The 13,368-nt window shown below is 44.5% G+C and overlaps 1 protein-coding gene across 1 annotated transcript; it reads left to right on the plus strand.

Annotated features, from left to right (window-relative positions):
* The first annotated feature begins 9,035 nt into the window (after nt 1-9,035).
* On the plus strand, nt 9,036-12,579 carry LOC142217391 (cardiotrophin-2-like). The gene is made up of 3 exons (XM_075285618.1): nt 9,036-9,051; nt 11,149-11,285; nt 12,076-12,579. Exons 1-3 carry the CDS (start codon nt 9,036-9,038, stop codon nt 12,577-12,579), a joined length of 657 nt encoding a protein of 218 aa, XP_075141719.1.
* The last annotated feature ends 789 nt before the right edge of the window (nt 12,580-13,368 follow it).

The following is a 13,368-nucleotide window of genomic DNA, read 5'->3' on the forward strand; positions in this document are numbered from 1 at the left end:
CAGAATGATGGGCACCGCAATGGGGTCTCACATTACCCCTCAGATGAAGCATTCAGTTAGTCTGCGTGTTGGACAGCTGTTTTGTTTCTTGCTGTGAGAATGGGGAGGCTGATACTGGGGTGGTTACAGAACTAAAACTGTCAATCAATCTGACACTTGACCCTAAAAGTAATGTTTGCACAACTTATTGGCGTCGTGGTGGAAGCAATTACTGTCCCTGAATGGAGAAATGTACATAATGGAGTATGAAGAAATCAAAGAAAATGAAACATAAACTTCAGCGAGAAGTCCTCATCATCGGCTGCCCAAAGTGTCACTTGTCTACAGCAAATAGGATTGTCACCATTACTGTATGAATGGATAGGCTGTATTGGCGGTGATGTCATAGCCACTATGTAGTATATGGGTAGGCTGTATTCTCGATGATGTCACCGCCATTCTCTAGTGGATGGATAGGTTGTATTGTCAGTGATGTCACCGCCGCTCTCTAGTATATAGATGGGCTGTATTATCAGTGATGTCACCGCCGCTCTCTAGTATATACAATGTTGGCCAAAAGTATTGGCACCCCTGCAATTCTGTCAGATAATACTCATTTTCTTCCAGAAAATGATTGCAATCACAAATTCTTTGGTATTATTATCTTCATTTAATTTGTCTTCGATGGAAAACCACAAAAAGAATTGTCAAAAAGCCAAATTGGATATAATTCCACAGCAAACATAAAAAAGGGGGTGGACAAAAGTATTGGCACTGTTTGAAAAATCAGGTGATACTTCTCTAATTTGTGTAATTAACACCTGTTACTTACCTGAGGCACCTAACAGGTGGTGGCAATAACTAAATCACACTTGCAGCCAGCTGAAATGGATTAAAGTTGACTCAACCTCTGTCCTGTGTCCTTGTGTGTACCACATTGAGCATGGAGAAAAGAAAGAAGACCAAAGAACTGTCTGAGGTCTTGAGAAGCAAAATTGTGAGGAAGCATGAGCAATCTCAAGGCTACAAGTCCATCTCCAAAGACCTGAATGTTCCTGTGTCTACCGTGCACAGTGTCATCAAGAAGTTTAAAGCCCATGGCACTGTGGCTAACCTCCCTAGATGTGGACGGAAAAGAAAAATTGACAAGAGATTTCAACGCAAAATTGTGCGGATGGTGGATAAAGAACCTCGACTAACATCCAAACAAGTCCAAGCTGCCCTGCAGTCCGAGGGTACAACAGTGTCACCCCGTACTATCCGTCAGCGTCTGAATGAGAAGGGACTGTATGGTAGGAGACCCAGGAAGACCCCACTTCTTACCCAGAGACATAAAAAAGCCAGGCTGGAGTTTGCCAAAACTTACCTGAGAAAGCCAAAAACATTTTGGAAGAATTTTCTCTGGTCAGATGAGACAAAAGTACAGCTTTTTGGGAAAAGGCATTAAAGGGGTTGTCCCATCACAAGGATCCTATCTATACTGCTTGTTAATGTGGATGTAAGACTTTTCCTAAATACATTGCTTCAGCAAAACTGCTTTGTTTGTCCACTATCTCACTTTATTCAATTCATTGTGGCCACAGCCCTGACTTAGCTGCTCATGAGTCAAGTGATGTATCTGCTGCTCTCAGGGGGGAGGGAGGAGGGGCTAAGTGCACGGCAGCGAGCCTGTGTTTCTAGCTATTCCTGTGTCTACACCATGTGACCTACCTTCCTGCACTCAAATAGGGGAGAGGAGCTGCTTTCATTTCTTCTGTTCTTCCAGTTATCAGGCTAGCTAATTCAATTGTGTTCATTATGGCAGAGACAGGCAGTCTCTGTATGTAACACAGAATGGAGTTGCTCCTGCCTGTACTTCATAGTCCACTATGGGTGGGCGGAGCTAAACTGCAGGTTGCATGTGAAACCCCGCCCACCAAATGATGCAAAAAACCAGGAAGAAAGATTTTGCAGCAGTAAAGACTGATGAGTATGTGAGGTGGGAATACCCCTTTAACATAGAGTTTACAGGAAAAAAAAAAGAGGCCTACAGAACACGGTCCCTACAGTCAAACATGGCGGAGGTTCCCTGATGTTTTGGGGTTGCTTTGCTGCCTCTGGCACTGGACTGCTTGACCATGTGCATGGCATTATGAAGTCTGAAGACGACCAACACATTGTGCAGCATAATGTAGGGCCCAGTGTGAGAAAGCTGGGTCTCCCTCAGAGGTCATGGGTCTTCCAGCAGGACAATGACCCAAAACACACTTCAGGTCAGCACTAGAAAATGGTGGTGAGAGAAAGCCCTGGAGACTTGTAAAGTCGCAGCAATGAGTCCAGCCCTGAATCCCATAGAACACCTGTGGGGGAGGGGGAGAGATCTCTTGGTGGCAGTTTGGAGAAGGCCCCCTTCACATCTCAGGGGGGACCTGGAGCAGTTTGCCAAAGAAGAATGGTCTAAAATTCCAGCAGAGCCTTGTAAGAAACTCATTGATGGTTACCGGAAGCGGTTGTGTGCAGTTATTGTGTCTAAAGGTTGTGCTACCAAGTATTAGGCTGAGGGGGCCAATACTTCTGTCCGACCTATTTTTGGAGTTTTGTGTAAAATGATCAATGATTTGACTTTTTTTTCATTCTCTTTTGTGTTTTTTCATTGCAAGCAAAATAAATGAAGATATTATCAAAGAGTTTGTGATTGCAATCATTCTCTGGAAGAAACTGAGTATTATCTGACAGAATTGCAGGGGTGCCAATACTTTTGGCCAACACTGTAGATGGGCTGTATTGTCAGTGATGTCACCGCCACTCTCTAGTATATAGATGGGCTGTATTGTCAGTGATGTCACCGCCGCTCTCTAGTATACAGATGGGCTGTATTGTCAGTGATGTCACCGCCGCTCTCTAGTATACAGATGGGCTGTATTGTCAGTGATGTCACCGCCACTCTCTAGTATATAGATGGGCTGTATTGTCAGTGATGTCACCGCTGCTCTCTAGTATATAGATGGGCTGTATTGTTAGTGATATTACCACCGCTCTCTAGCATATAGATGGGCTGTATTGTAGTGATGTCACCGCCACTCTCTAGTATATAGATGGGCTGTATTGTTAGTGATATTACCGCCGCTCTCTAGTATATAGATGGGCTGTATTGTAGTGATGTCACCGCCGCTCTCTAGTATACAGATGGGCTGTATTGTCAGTGATGTCACCGCCACTCTCTAGTATATAGATGGGCTGTATTGTTAGTGATATTACTGCCGCTCTCTAGTATATAGATGGGCTGTATTGTCAGTGATGTCACCGCCGCTCTCTAGTATACAGATGGGCTGTATTGTCAGTGATGTCACCGCTGCTCTCTAGTATACAGATGGGCTGTACTGTTAGTGATATTACTGCCGCTCTCTAGTATATAGATGGGCTGTATTGTCAGTGATGTCACCGCCACTCTCTAGTATATAGATGGGCTGTATTGTTAGTGATATTACTGCCGCTCTCTAGTATATAGATGGGCTGTATTGTCAGTGATGTCACCGCCGCTCTCTAGTATACAGATGGGCTGTATTGTCAGTGATGTCACCGCCACTCTCTAGTATATAGATGGGCTGTATTGTTAGTGATATTACTGCCGCTCTCTAGTATATAGATGGGCTGTATTGTCAGTGATGTCACCGCCACTCTCTAGTATATAGATGGGCTGTATTGTCAGTGATGTCACCGCCACTCTCTAGTATATAGATGGGCTGTATTGTTAGTGATATTACTGCCGCTCTCTAGTATATAGATGGGCTGTATTGTTAGTGATATTACTGCCGCTCTCTAGTATATAGATGGGCTGTATTGTTAGTGATATTACTGCCGCTCTCTAGTATACAGATGGGCTGTATTGTAGTGATGTCACCGCCACTCTCTAGTATATAGATGGGCTGTATTGTCAGTGATGTCACCGCCACTCTCTAGTATATAGATGGGCTGTATTGTCAGTGATGTCACCGCCACTCTCTAGTATATAGATGGGCTGTATTGTCAGTGATGTCACCGCCGCTCTCTAGTATACAGATGGGCTGTATTGTAGTGATGTCACCGCCACTCTCTAGTATATAGATGGGCTGTATTGTTAGTGATGTCACCGCCACTCTCTAGTATATAGATGGGCTGTATTGTCAGTGATGTCACCGCCGCTCTCTAGTATACAGATGGGCTGTATTGTAGTGATGTCACCGCCACTCTCTAGTATATAGATGGGCTGTATTGTTAGTGATATTACTGCCGCTTTCTAGTGGACAGCTAGGCCCTCGTGTAGTCCGTTCCACCCTTTCCTCCATCGATATGATCAGGTGATGTCACTAATGACTGGTCTTAACCTGCATATAAGTAAGAAGCCCAAACATTTCCTTATTTCCTTATTTATTGGCTCATCCTGATTAGATATGTAAATAATCTGAGGAAATAGAACTTCCTGCTCAGCAGTCACCTCCAGATATCAGATGTCTTCTTATCTGATGTTCTAGATACTGCCCTATGTTCTGCAGATAAAGCGTATCTAAGCCCGTATGCTACTATGCCATGTATCTAATCCTGTTCTGCAGGCTATAACCAGGACATGTTGTATGTAATGCGCTGCCGCCAGTGGTGGATTATCCTACGGTGATCGGATGTTATCGGCATATGATGGTCACCGGCCGGGTCTCATTAGCTTCTCTGCTGTTCAACAAATTGCTTTATTAGTACCTAGTCATGAGATGTCGGCCCAGTTATACCGGTCGCCCGGCTGGCATGGGTGGCGTTCACTGCGTGCAGACGTTATGTTTGGCAGCCGCCGGTGCTGAGACGGCGGTGTGTGTCTGGATTCCTGACAAGTGACGGAGCCATACTTCACAGGAGTTCCCCAGTCATTGTCATCAACCACATCCCCTCCTCTGTGTCCCTAAAAATACAAAGGGGGCAGTGTGATGGGGACACACCCAACATAGAGCGAAACTCACTCATCACCTCTGGGGGGGTGACATACAATTAATTGTGGATGTAATCACAATGACTAAACCTCCGTGTCCCAGATGTGTTCGCAGCATCAGGCCTTCATATCTGTGACAACATCAGTATGGCGCGGGCACCCGGCAGCGACTATTACCGCACATCGCTTCTATTATTGGGGCATATTCTGTAAATCAGTCCGTTATTCTGCTCCAAATAATCTCATAATTTACGGCTGTATTTTCTGCTACAGAGAACCAAATCCCCTGTATAGGTGCAGGTTTACCTACAGTATTGTATTTGCACCTTATACACCCTGTTGCGGTCTCACTATATCATATCTGGGTGCATTATTATTTTTTTTGGTGTCAGTATCTGGGTGACAATATAAATCCTGAAGGCACTTATCTGTGCGGCACTTTTATTTCTATGGGCACCATCTGTGCAGCATTATTATTCTGAGGGAACCATATTTGCAAATCTATCATTTCTGGGGTTACTATCTTTGTGACACTATTTCTGAAGGTGATATCTATGTTCGCTATTATTTCTGGGGGCACTATTAGTGCTGCACTATTATTTCTGGGGGCATTACGGTATTATTTATGGGGGTGCTGTCTGTGCAACACTTATTTCTGAGTGCACTATTTGCGCTCCACTATTTGGTGGCGCTATTTTATTTTCTAGAGGGCACTATCTTTACGACACTATTATTTCCTGGTGGCACTACCTGTATACCTATATTATTTCATTATTTGTCCAGAATTATTATTTCTGGGCTCACTATCTGTGTGCCATAATTATTCTGAAGGCCCTATCTGTGCGTCATTGTTATTTCTGAAGACACTATACACCACTATTATTTCCTGGTGGCACTACCTGTATAACTGTAGCATTATTATTTGAGAAGGAACTAAATATGGGTGGCACTAATATTTCTAAAGGCGTTCTCTGCGGCCCTATAATTTCTGGGCGCACTATTTGTGCTGATCTATTTCTGGTGGCACTGTCTGGGCACCACTATTTCTAGGGGCACTATTTGTGTGGCACTATTATTTCTGGTGGCCTGTCTGTGCGCCAATATTATTTCTGAAGACACTATGATTGTGTCACTATGATTTCTGAAAGCTTTATCTTGTGCATTATTGTCACTATCTGTGTGGCACTGTTTTTTTTCTGTGTGCACTACTTGTGCGCCACTATTACTCTGGGGGTACTATCTGTGTGGCACCAGTATTTCTGGGGGCTTACCTTTGTGCCCATATTATTTTGGAAGACACTACCTGTTAGGCACTATCTATGCACAACTATAATTTCTAGAGCACTATCTGTGTGGCACTATTATTTTTGTGGCCACTATCCGTTCAGCACTATTCTTTCTGAAAGCACTATCTGTGTGGCATTATTTTTGGGGGACTTTTTTGTGCAGAACTATTATTAAGGGGGCACTATTTGCGCACCATTATTTCTGATGGCTTTATGTGCCACTTTAATTTCTGTGTGCTCTGTCTGTGCAGAACTATTTCTGGTGGTACTACTGTATCTGTGCACCACTATTATTTTTGGGTGCCCTATTTTGTGCACCACTACAATTGAGGAGGGGGCATTATCTATGTGGCACTATTATTTCTGGAGACACTATTTGTGCTCCAATATTATTTCTGAAGGCAATATATGTGCGGTATTATTACTATTTCTGTGGGCACGCTCTACAGCACTATTTCTGTGGGCACTATCTGTGCGGCACTATTATTCTGAGGTCACTATCTTTGCTGCACTATTGTTTCTGAAGGCATTATCTGTGCGCCATTGTTACTTCTGGGGTCACTGTGCGCCACTGTTATTTCTAGGGACAGCATTATTATTTCTGAAGGCATCATCTGTGTGGCACTAACATTTCTGAAGGCACTATTACTTCTGAAGACACTTTCTATGTTGCACTATTAATTCTGGGAATGCTATATCTGTGCCACTATTTTTCGGGGGGCATTACTTGTGCCCTACTATTAATTCTGAAGGCACTATCTGTGCGCCATTATTTCTGTGAGCACTATTTGTTCAGCACTATTATTTCTGGGGACAGTATCTATGCACCACTATTATTTCTTGGGGCACTATCTGTGTGGCACTATTTTTGAAGGCACTATTTTGCAGTATTGTAACTTCTGGGGGTAGTATTTGTGCTCTATTATTATTTCTGGGAGCACTATCTGTGCAATACTGTTAGTTCTGGGAGCACTATGTGCAGCACTATTGTTATTGGGGGCACTATCTGAGTGTTAGTGGTGCACAGATAGCATCTTCAGAAATAACACCAACACTCAGATAATGCCCCCAGAAATAATAGTGCCTTACAGACAGCACCCCCAATAACAATAGTGCCGCACATAGTGCTCCCAGAAATAATAGTGGAGCACCGATAGTATCTTCAGGAATAACACTATTATTTCTGAGGGCATTATATATAAGACACTATTATTTTTGAAGGCAATAAATATGCAGCACTATTATTCTAGGGGTCCTGTCTGTGCACCACTGTTATTTCTAGGGGAGCTATCTGCGCCAATATGATTTGAGGGCACTATCTGTGCCCCACTATTATTTCTGAGGGCAGTATTTGTGTGACACTTAGTTCTGGGGGCACTATCCGTGCACAGATTATTCTGGGGTTATTGTCTGTGTGCCACTGTTATTTATGTGGGTACTACCTGGGCGCTACTATTGTTTTTAGGGGCAGGACTGAGGTACCTTTGTGCCCCTGATGTTTTATACCCTCACGGTGCCCCTGGTTACATTCTGTTCTCTCCACTGATCTTGTCTTATGACTTATACAATGCCGTACAATGGGCAGACGGATATGGGCACCAACCCATATCCGTCTGCCCACTGTTCGGCATTGTATAAGGATGACGATATTCCATGAGCTTTACATGCAGCAGCCTGACCTTACAGGATGTATTAGGCTCATTACTCTTATGTCATGGTGGGCCCCAGCAGGCTCTGATACGCTCGTCCTGTGTGTCATATGATTGGGGGGTGGTGTCGTCACAGTGACTCATACGGCTTTGATGGCGGTGACATCGCGTGTTTTGATTTGCTGCTTTGATTTCTATTATTCTGTGCTGTGTCATAAAAACTGGATAAGTCCTGATGTGTCATCCCCCGGCCATGACTGGTCGTCTGTTGTCCCCCAGACGTCCCCAGCTCTAGTCTACCCCACAGGGAGGCACCATGTTGCTTTGCAGGGGGGTGAAGGGGCATTATCTGCCCACTCCAGGACCCCAAAGTAGTTTCTCTATGGTTTGAGTCTCTATTCTGTGATTTTCCAGCTGCTGCAGTACTACAACTCCCAGCATGTCCTGACAACCTCCTTGCGAGGTCCGGGTCGTGGACCACCACTTTATTTGTACGTGTGTGTTATTTTTTATTATAAAGGTGGAGAGTCGATGCTAAGCTTGGAGGTTCATAGACTGTCACCAATCACACGGTTCAGCTGCTTCTACCAGTACTGCACCTATGACAGGCACAGCGGTGGGTGGCGGTGGCACTTGGCACCTGCTGGTATCAGGTAGCGATTCACGGTATGTCAGGCATGAAGTGTAATTACATGTTTCACGTGTGTACGTGGGTTTTACACCAGGTCAGTGCCAAAGCCCTGGGAGGGGAAGGCGGACAAATCATATAATACCTCTAAGGGGGGTGAAGGATGGTAACCCAACTCCTGCTGTGCCTCATTGTCTTGGCACCACTTCCGTCAGGTCTTAATACCAGCGAGCTGACAACTCTGGGGGGTGAGAGGAGGGGTGGGGGACACGAGTCACCTGTCAGGTGTATTCCGGCTTCTCTCCTAGGGTCACATCACCACCCCCTGTACATACTTTCTCCTCGAGTCAGCGTTACACTATTCTCCTCCTCCTGGTTGTCTTAGAAGGAAGCAGCAATCGTAAGTGTAGAGTAGAGAATGGGGATTCCTTTCTGAAGCAGCACGGCAGGGGGTGTGTGACGTCTACAGATTACTACATAGGCCATGGGGGGGAAGACAGATATAAAGACTGGTCACCTGCAGGGCAGGTGGAGAACAGGTACAGAGAGTGGGGTGCAGGATGCTGGCAGGGGCAGGTAAGTGGCATCTCCAGACACCCAGCGTATGAATGGAAGGAGTGGTGCTGGGCATACTGCTCACGTATAGTGGTACTGTGCACTCAGATATGCTTGTGGGTATAAATACATTCATAGTCTGAAATGAAGACGTTATTCTGTGCCCAGTAAGACTTTTATAGACAGGAATGTAATTGTAATTGTGCAATTAAATGTAACATTATTACAAGAGTATAGTGATAATATGTGTAACGTAATAACTAGTACCATAGTTACATAGTTACATAGTAGATGAGGTTGGATAAAGACATTAGTCCATCAAGTCCTACCTATAACCCTACAATCCCTACAGTGTTGATCCAGGGGAAGGAAAAAAAAACCCATGAATATTAGTGATACTCTATGTAATCAGTAGTATTGTGCGTGAATAGCAGTGATAATAGGTGTAAACTAATTAGAACTATGTATGAATAGTAGTGATACTGTATGTAAATTATACAGTAGTACTGTGCGTGAATAGTAGTGATAACGTGCAAACTAATTGATAGTACTGTTTGTGAATATAGTGATAATATGCGTAAGCTAATCAGTATCTGCATGTATAGTAGTGATAATACAGGCAAAACCTAATTAGTAGTTCTGTGGGGGAATCGTAGTGATGATAGGTGTAAACTAATCAATAGTATTGTGTGAGAATAGTATTAATACTATATTTAAATTTTACAGTAGTGATAAGTGTAAACTAATTAGCAGTACCGTTTGTGAATAGTAGTGATAATAGGTGTAAACTAATCAGTAATACTGTGTGCGAAGAGTACTGATACTATATGTAAACTATTCAATAGTACCGTGTGTGTGAATGAATAGTAGTGATAATGCGTGTAACGCTGGGTTCACACTAGTGCCCGGAGTCCGTTCTCAGCTTTCCGTATTCTGCATGCAAGAAGACGGAAGGAAACCTGTCAGACCGGGTCCGGCCGTGAGCGGCGGTGAGCGTTTTATGCTCTCCACTGCAAAACCGTTTTTTTTTTTTTTTTAAACTGGACACAGAGTACTGCATGTCCGACTCTGTGTCCAATTTAAAAAAAAACAAAAAAAAAAACGTTTTCGCGGCGGAGAGCATAAAACGCTCACCGCCGCTCACGGCCGGACATCTTTCAAACCCATTCAAATGAATGAATGAGTGAGAGAGAGTCCTGCAGGTTTCCATCTCCTGCCTCTGTTTTGTGCAGGAAACGGAAACCTGCAGAATGGACACCGGACGCAGATGTGAACAAGCTGTAATAAACTATTCAATAGTACCGTGTGTGTGCGTGTGCGTGAATAGTAGTGATAATAGGTGTACACTACTCTTTAGTACTGTGCGTGAAAAGTAGTGATAATATACGTAATCTAATCAGTAGTACCAGCATGTATAGTCGTGATAATACAGGTAAACTAATTAGCAGTACCGTAATAGTAGCGATAATAGGCGTAAACTATTCAGTAATACTGTGTGCCAGGAGTACTGATACTATATGTAGACTATTCAGTAGTACTGTGCATCCTATGACTGGTGAAATTGTATGTAATGTGAGAAGTTGTACTGTGCGGAGTCCAGCCAGTGACTACAGATGTGACATATGAATGTGGTTATACTGGGCAAAAGATGCTGTTTGAGAGTGTAAATAAATATGTCTACCCTACATGCAAGTAGTAGTACTGTGCACAGATGTTGTAGTAGTACTGTGCACAGATGTTGTAGTAGTACTGTGCACAGATGTTGTAGTAGTACTGTGCACAGATGTTGTAGTAGTACTGTGCACAGATGTTGTAGTAGTACTGTGCACAGATGTTGTAGTAGTACTGTGCACAGATGTTGCAGTTGTACTGTGCACAGATGTTGCAGTTGTACTGTGCATGGGCTGATAGTTTTCCTAGGCTGTATGTTATTACGTGTGGTACTGAGTGAGTACTTGTTGCAGATACAGGAGTTGTACTGTGCATTTACATGACAGTGGAAGTGTTACTGTGCACTTCTACAAGGGCACTGTGTGTATGATGAGCAGTAGTACTGGGCTTCAGCGCTAAGTGTCACATTATCTGTCCATTTACTTATATTATATGTTCTCTGCGCAGTGTTCATGGCAATGAGCGTCACCGTGTGGCTCCGAGGATCTGCCGCCCTTCCTCTACCAGGAGAAGAGATTATCACCCGAATACATAGCTTGGCTACTTTGTACCAGACCAACTCCACCCTGGTGCTGCGGACATATGTAAGTGCACCCCGAGTTCTGTATCCGCCTCTGACAACCAGCTGCATGGGAGGGTTGTCAGCCATTCCTCTCTGCTCTTCCAATAGTATCATTAACGTTCCACGGTGTGTGTTTATATTTACATATGTAATTCTCACCGGAAGAGCTTGCAATCTTATTTTTCTATTGCCGACATACACACAGTAATTTGTCACTGTCCCAATTCCAGAGTGGTGATGTATCCTCTATTCGTACAGAGTGATACGCAGCTACGCCCTTATCTCACAACCTCATCTCGTCCTGTGTTACGGCCCAAACGACAATGAGACCATTTGTATTAGTGATTTTATTACATAACTGTGATATATATTCAAAGGTATCCGTCCTCGCACCACAGATATTGGCATAAATAGGGAGCTACAAAACAGGGGTCATCTGAGTCATCTGAGATAACAATGGAGGTCCTAAGATGATGATAAACAAAGGCCTAAGATAATAAGCGAGAGCTACAAGACCGTATGCATTGTGCAAGAGCGTATACCGTATATCATACAGGCAGATCATCAAGCTACTGTGGGGCCCTTAGAGAAAGGGGGCCCGGCTTTGGTTGGTTCTATTCCCTTTGCTACTGGTTGGGAGAATCTTTGCACTCTCCTCTCCCAAGAGGAATTGTAAGAAAACAAGGTGTGAAGTATCAGCCCAGGGGTCGCCCTAAAGTGAGGAACTCATTTTGAGCTTTGCTATGGGCCCCCCACTAATCATGGGTATTGTCATGTTTGGTCCTCACCATTGTTGTTCTTCTCTCTCACAGCTCCAGCTCCAGGGCGCTCCATTCAGTGACATTAACTTCAGCTTCCCATCATGGTTTGAGAACGGTCTTCCCACTGCTGCTATGGGCTACATGACCTGGAGATGTCTATGTCCAGCCGACCGTCTTCTACAGGCCAGACAAGCCTTCTCTGCCATCTCTGAATTCTTCCAGCTGGTCCGGGATGATCAGATGGCCCTGAACCCAAAAGCTTACGAGCTGCATCGGCTCCTTGAAGTCGCCCAGAGATCCTCGGAGGCTTTATTTAGTAACCTCAATGATGCCATGCTCATCCTGGGCTACCAGTCTCCTTCCACCCAACCCGAACCCCTGAGCTGGGCCTCGACAGATGATAACACCTTCAAGAGGAAGGTACGAGGCTATGTGGTGTGCAGAGAGTATGGGGACTGGCTGACGAGGGTGCCCAAGGACATGACCAGACTGAAGGACACACAAAACAGGAGAGAGAGTGCCGGGCAGGACAGGAAGGACTGCTGCCGCTCCTAGAAGATGGCAAAGGAACAGGAGACACAAGGATAAGCCCGGGGTGGGCTATGAAAGATATAGAAAGCCATAGAGGCCCTTGTCTAGGAGAGGGCAGCAGGGACACCGACCTTGGCTTGTGGAGATCCAGGCCCAAGCGTGTCCAAAGCTCTGCCAAGAAGTTCTTCACATCACCAGGACATGGCAGAACAAACCTTCATGCCAGATGTATGGTGGAGCCATACACACAGGGTAGCACTTATCCAATGCTGTATCTAAGCCTATTGCGTGATACTGTCTACTGATATTCCGAATCGAAGCCAGTCATGTATAATACGTTCTGCTGAGCCAGGTATCTAATAGAACAATGTGATACAGTCTCAGAGAAGCAGGTGATACTACATTTCCCATCACCTGCTGGTGTAAGACGCCACTGTATGTATTTGCACTTAGAAGCTTGAGTTGCCACCTCAGGAGGAGGAGCAGAAGACCTTGTAGACGCTAAGAATGGCATAGTGCACTTGACCGTATTGGCCACTAGGGAGCGGCAGACAATCATCCATGTCTCACATAGAGCTTGTTACTGATAGTACCAGATGTATCTCAGCTTGTATCATGTAGGCCATCACAAAGACTACAACCCCCAGAAAGTTCCCAAAAAGGAGACATGCAATTAAAATTTAGGGGATTTTTTGGCTTTGCATTGCATGATGTCATCATCGGCTGTGATGTCATTGGTATGCTGGAATTCAGTGAGTCACTTCCAATATCCCCCCCAGCAGTGACTTCCTCTCCTTCCTGTAACACAGAACT

Source organism: Leptodactylus fuscus, chromosome 8 (genome assembly GCF_031893055.1).
Source record: "Leptodactylus fuscus isolate aLepFus1 chromosome 8, aLepFus1.hap2, whole genome shotgun sequence".
In the NCBI taxonomy this organism is placed as follows: Eukaryota; Metazoa; Chordata; class Amphibia; order Anura; family Leptodactylidae; genus Leptodactylus; species Leptodactylus fuscus.

What these genes read in the sequence shown, in the direction of transcription:
- LOC142217391 (XM_075285618.1), top strand. An exon ending in CCCTGGTGCTGCGGACATAT is followed by an intron (nt 11,286 to 12,075) that starts GTAAGTGCACCC and finishes TCTCTCTCACAG; the next exon opens with CTCCAGCTCCAGGGCGCTCC.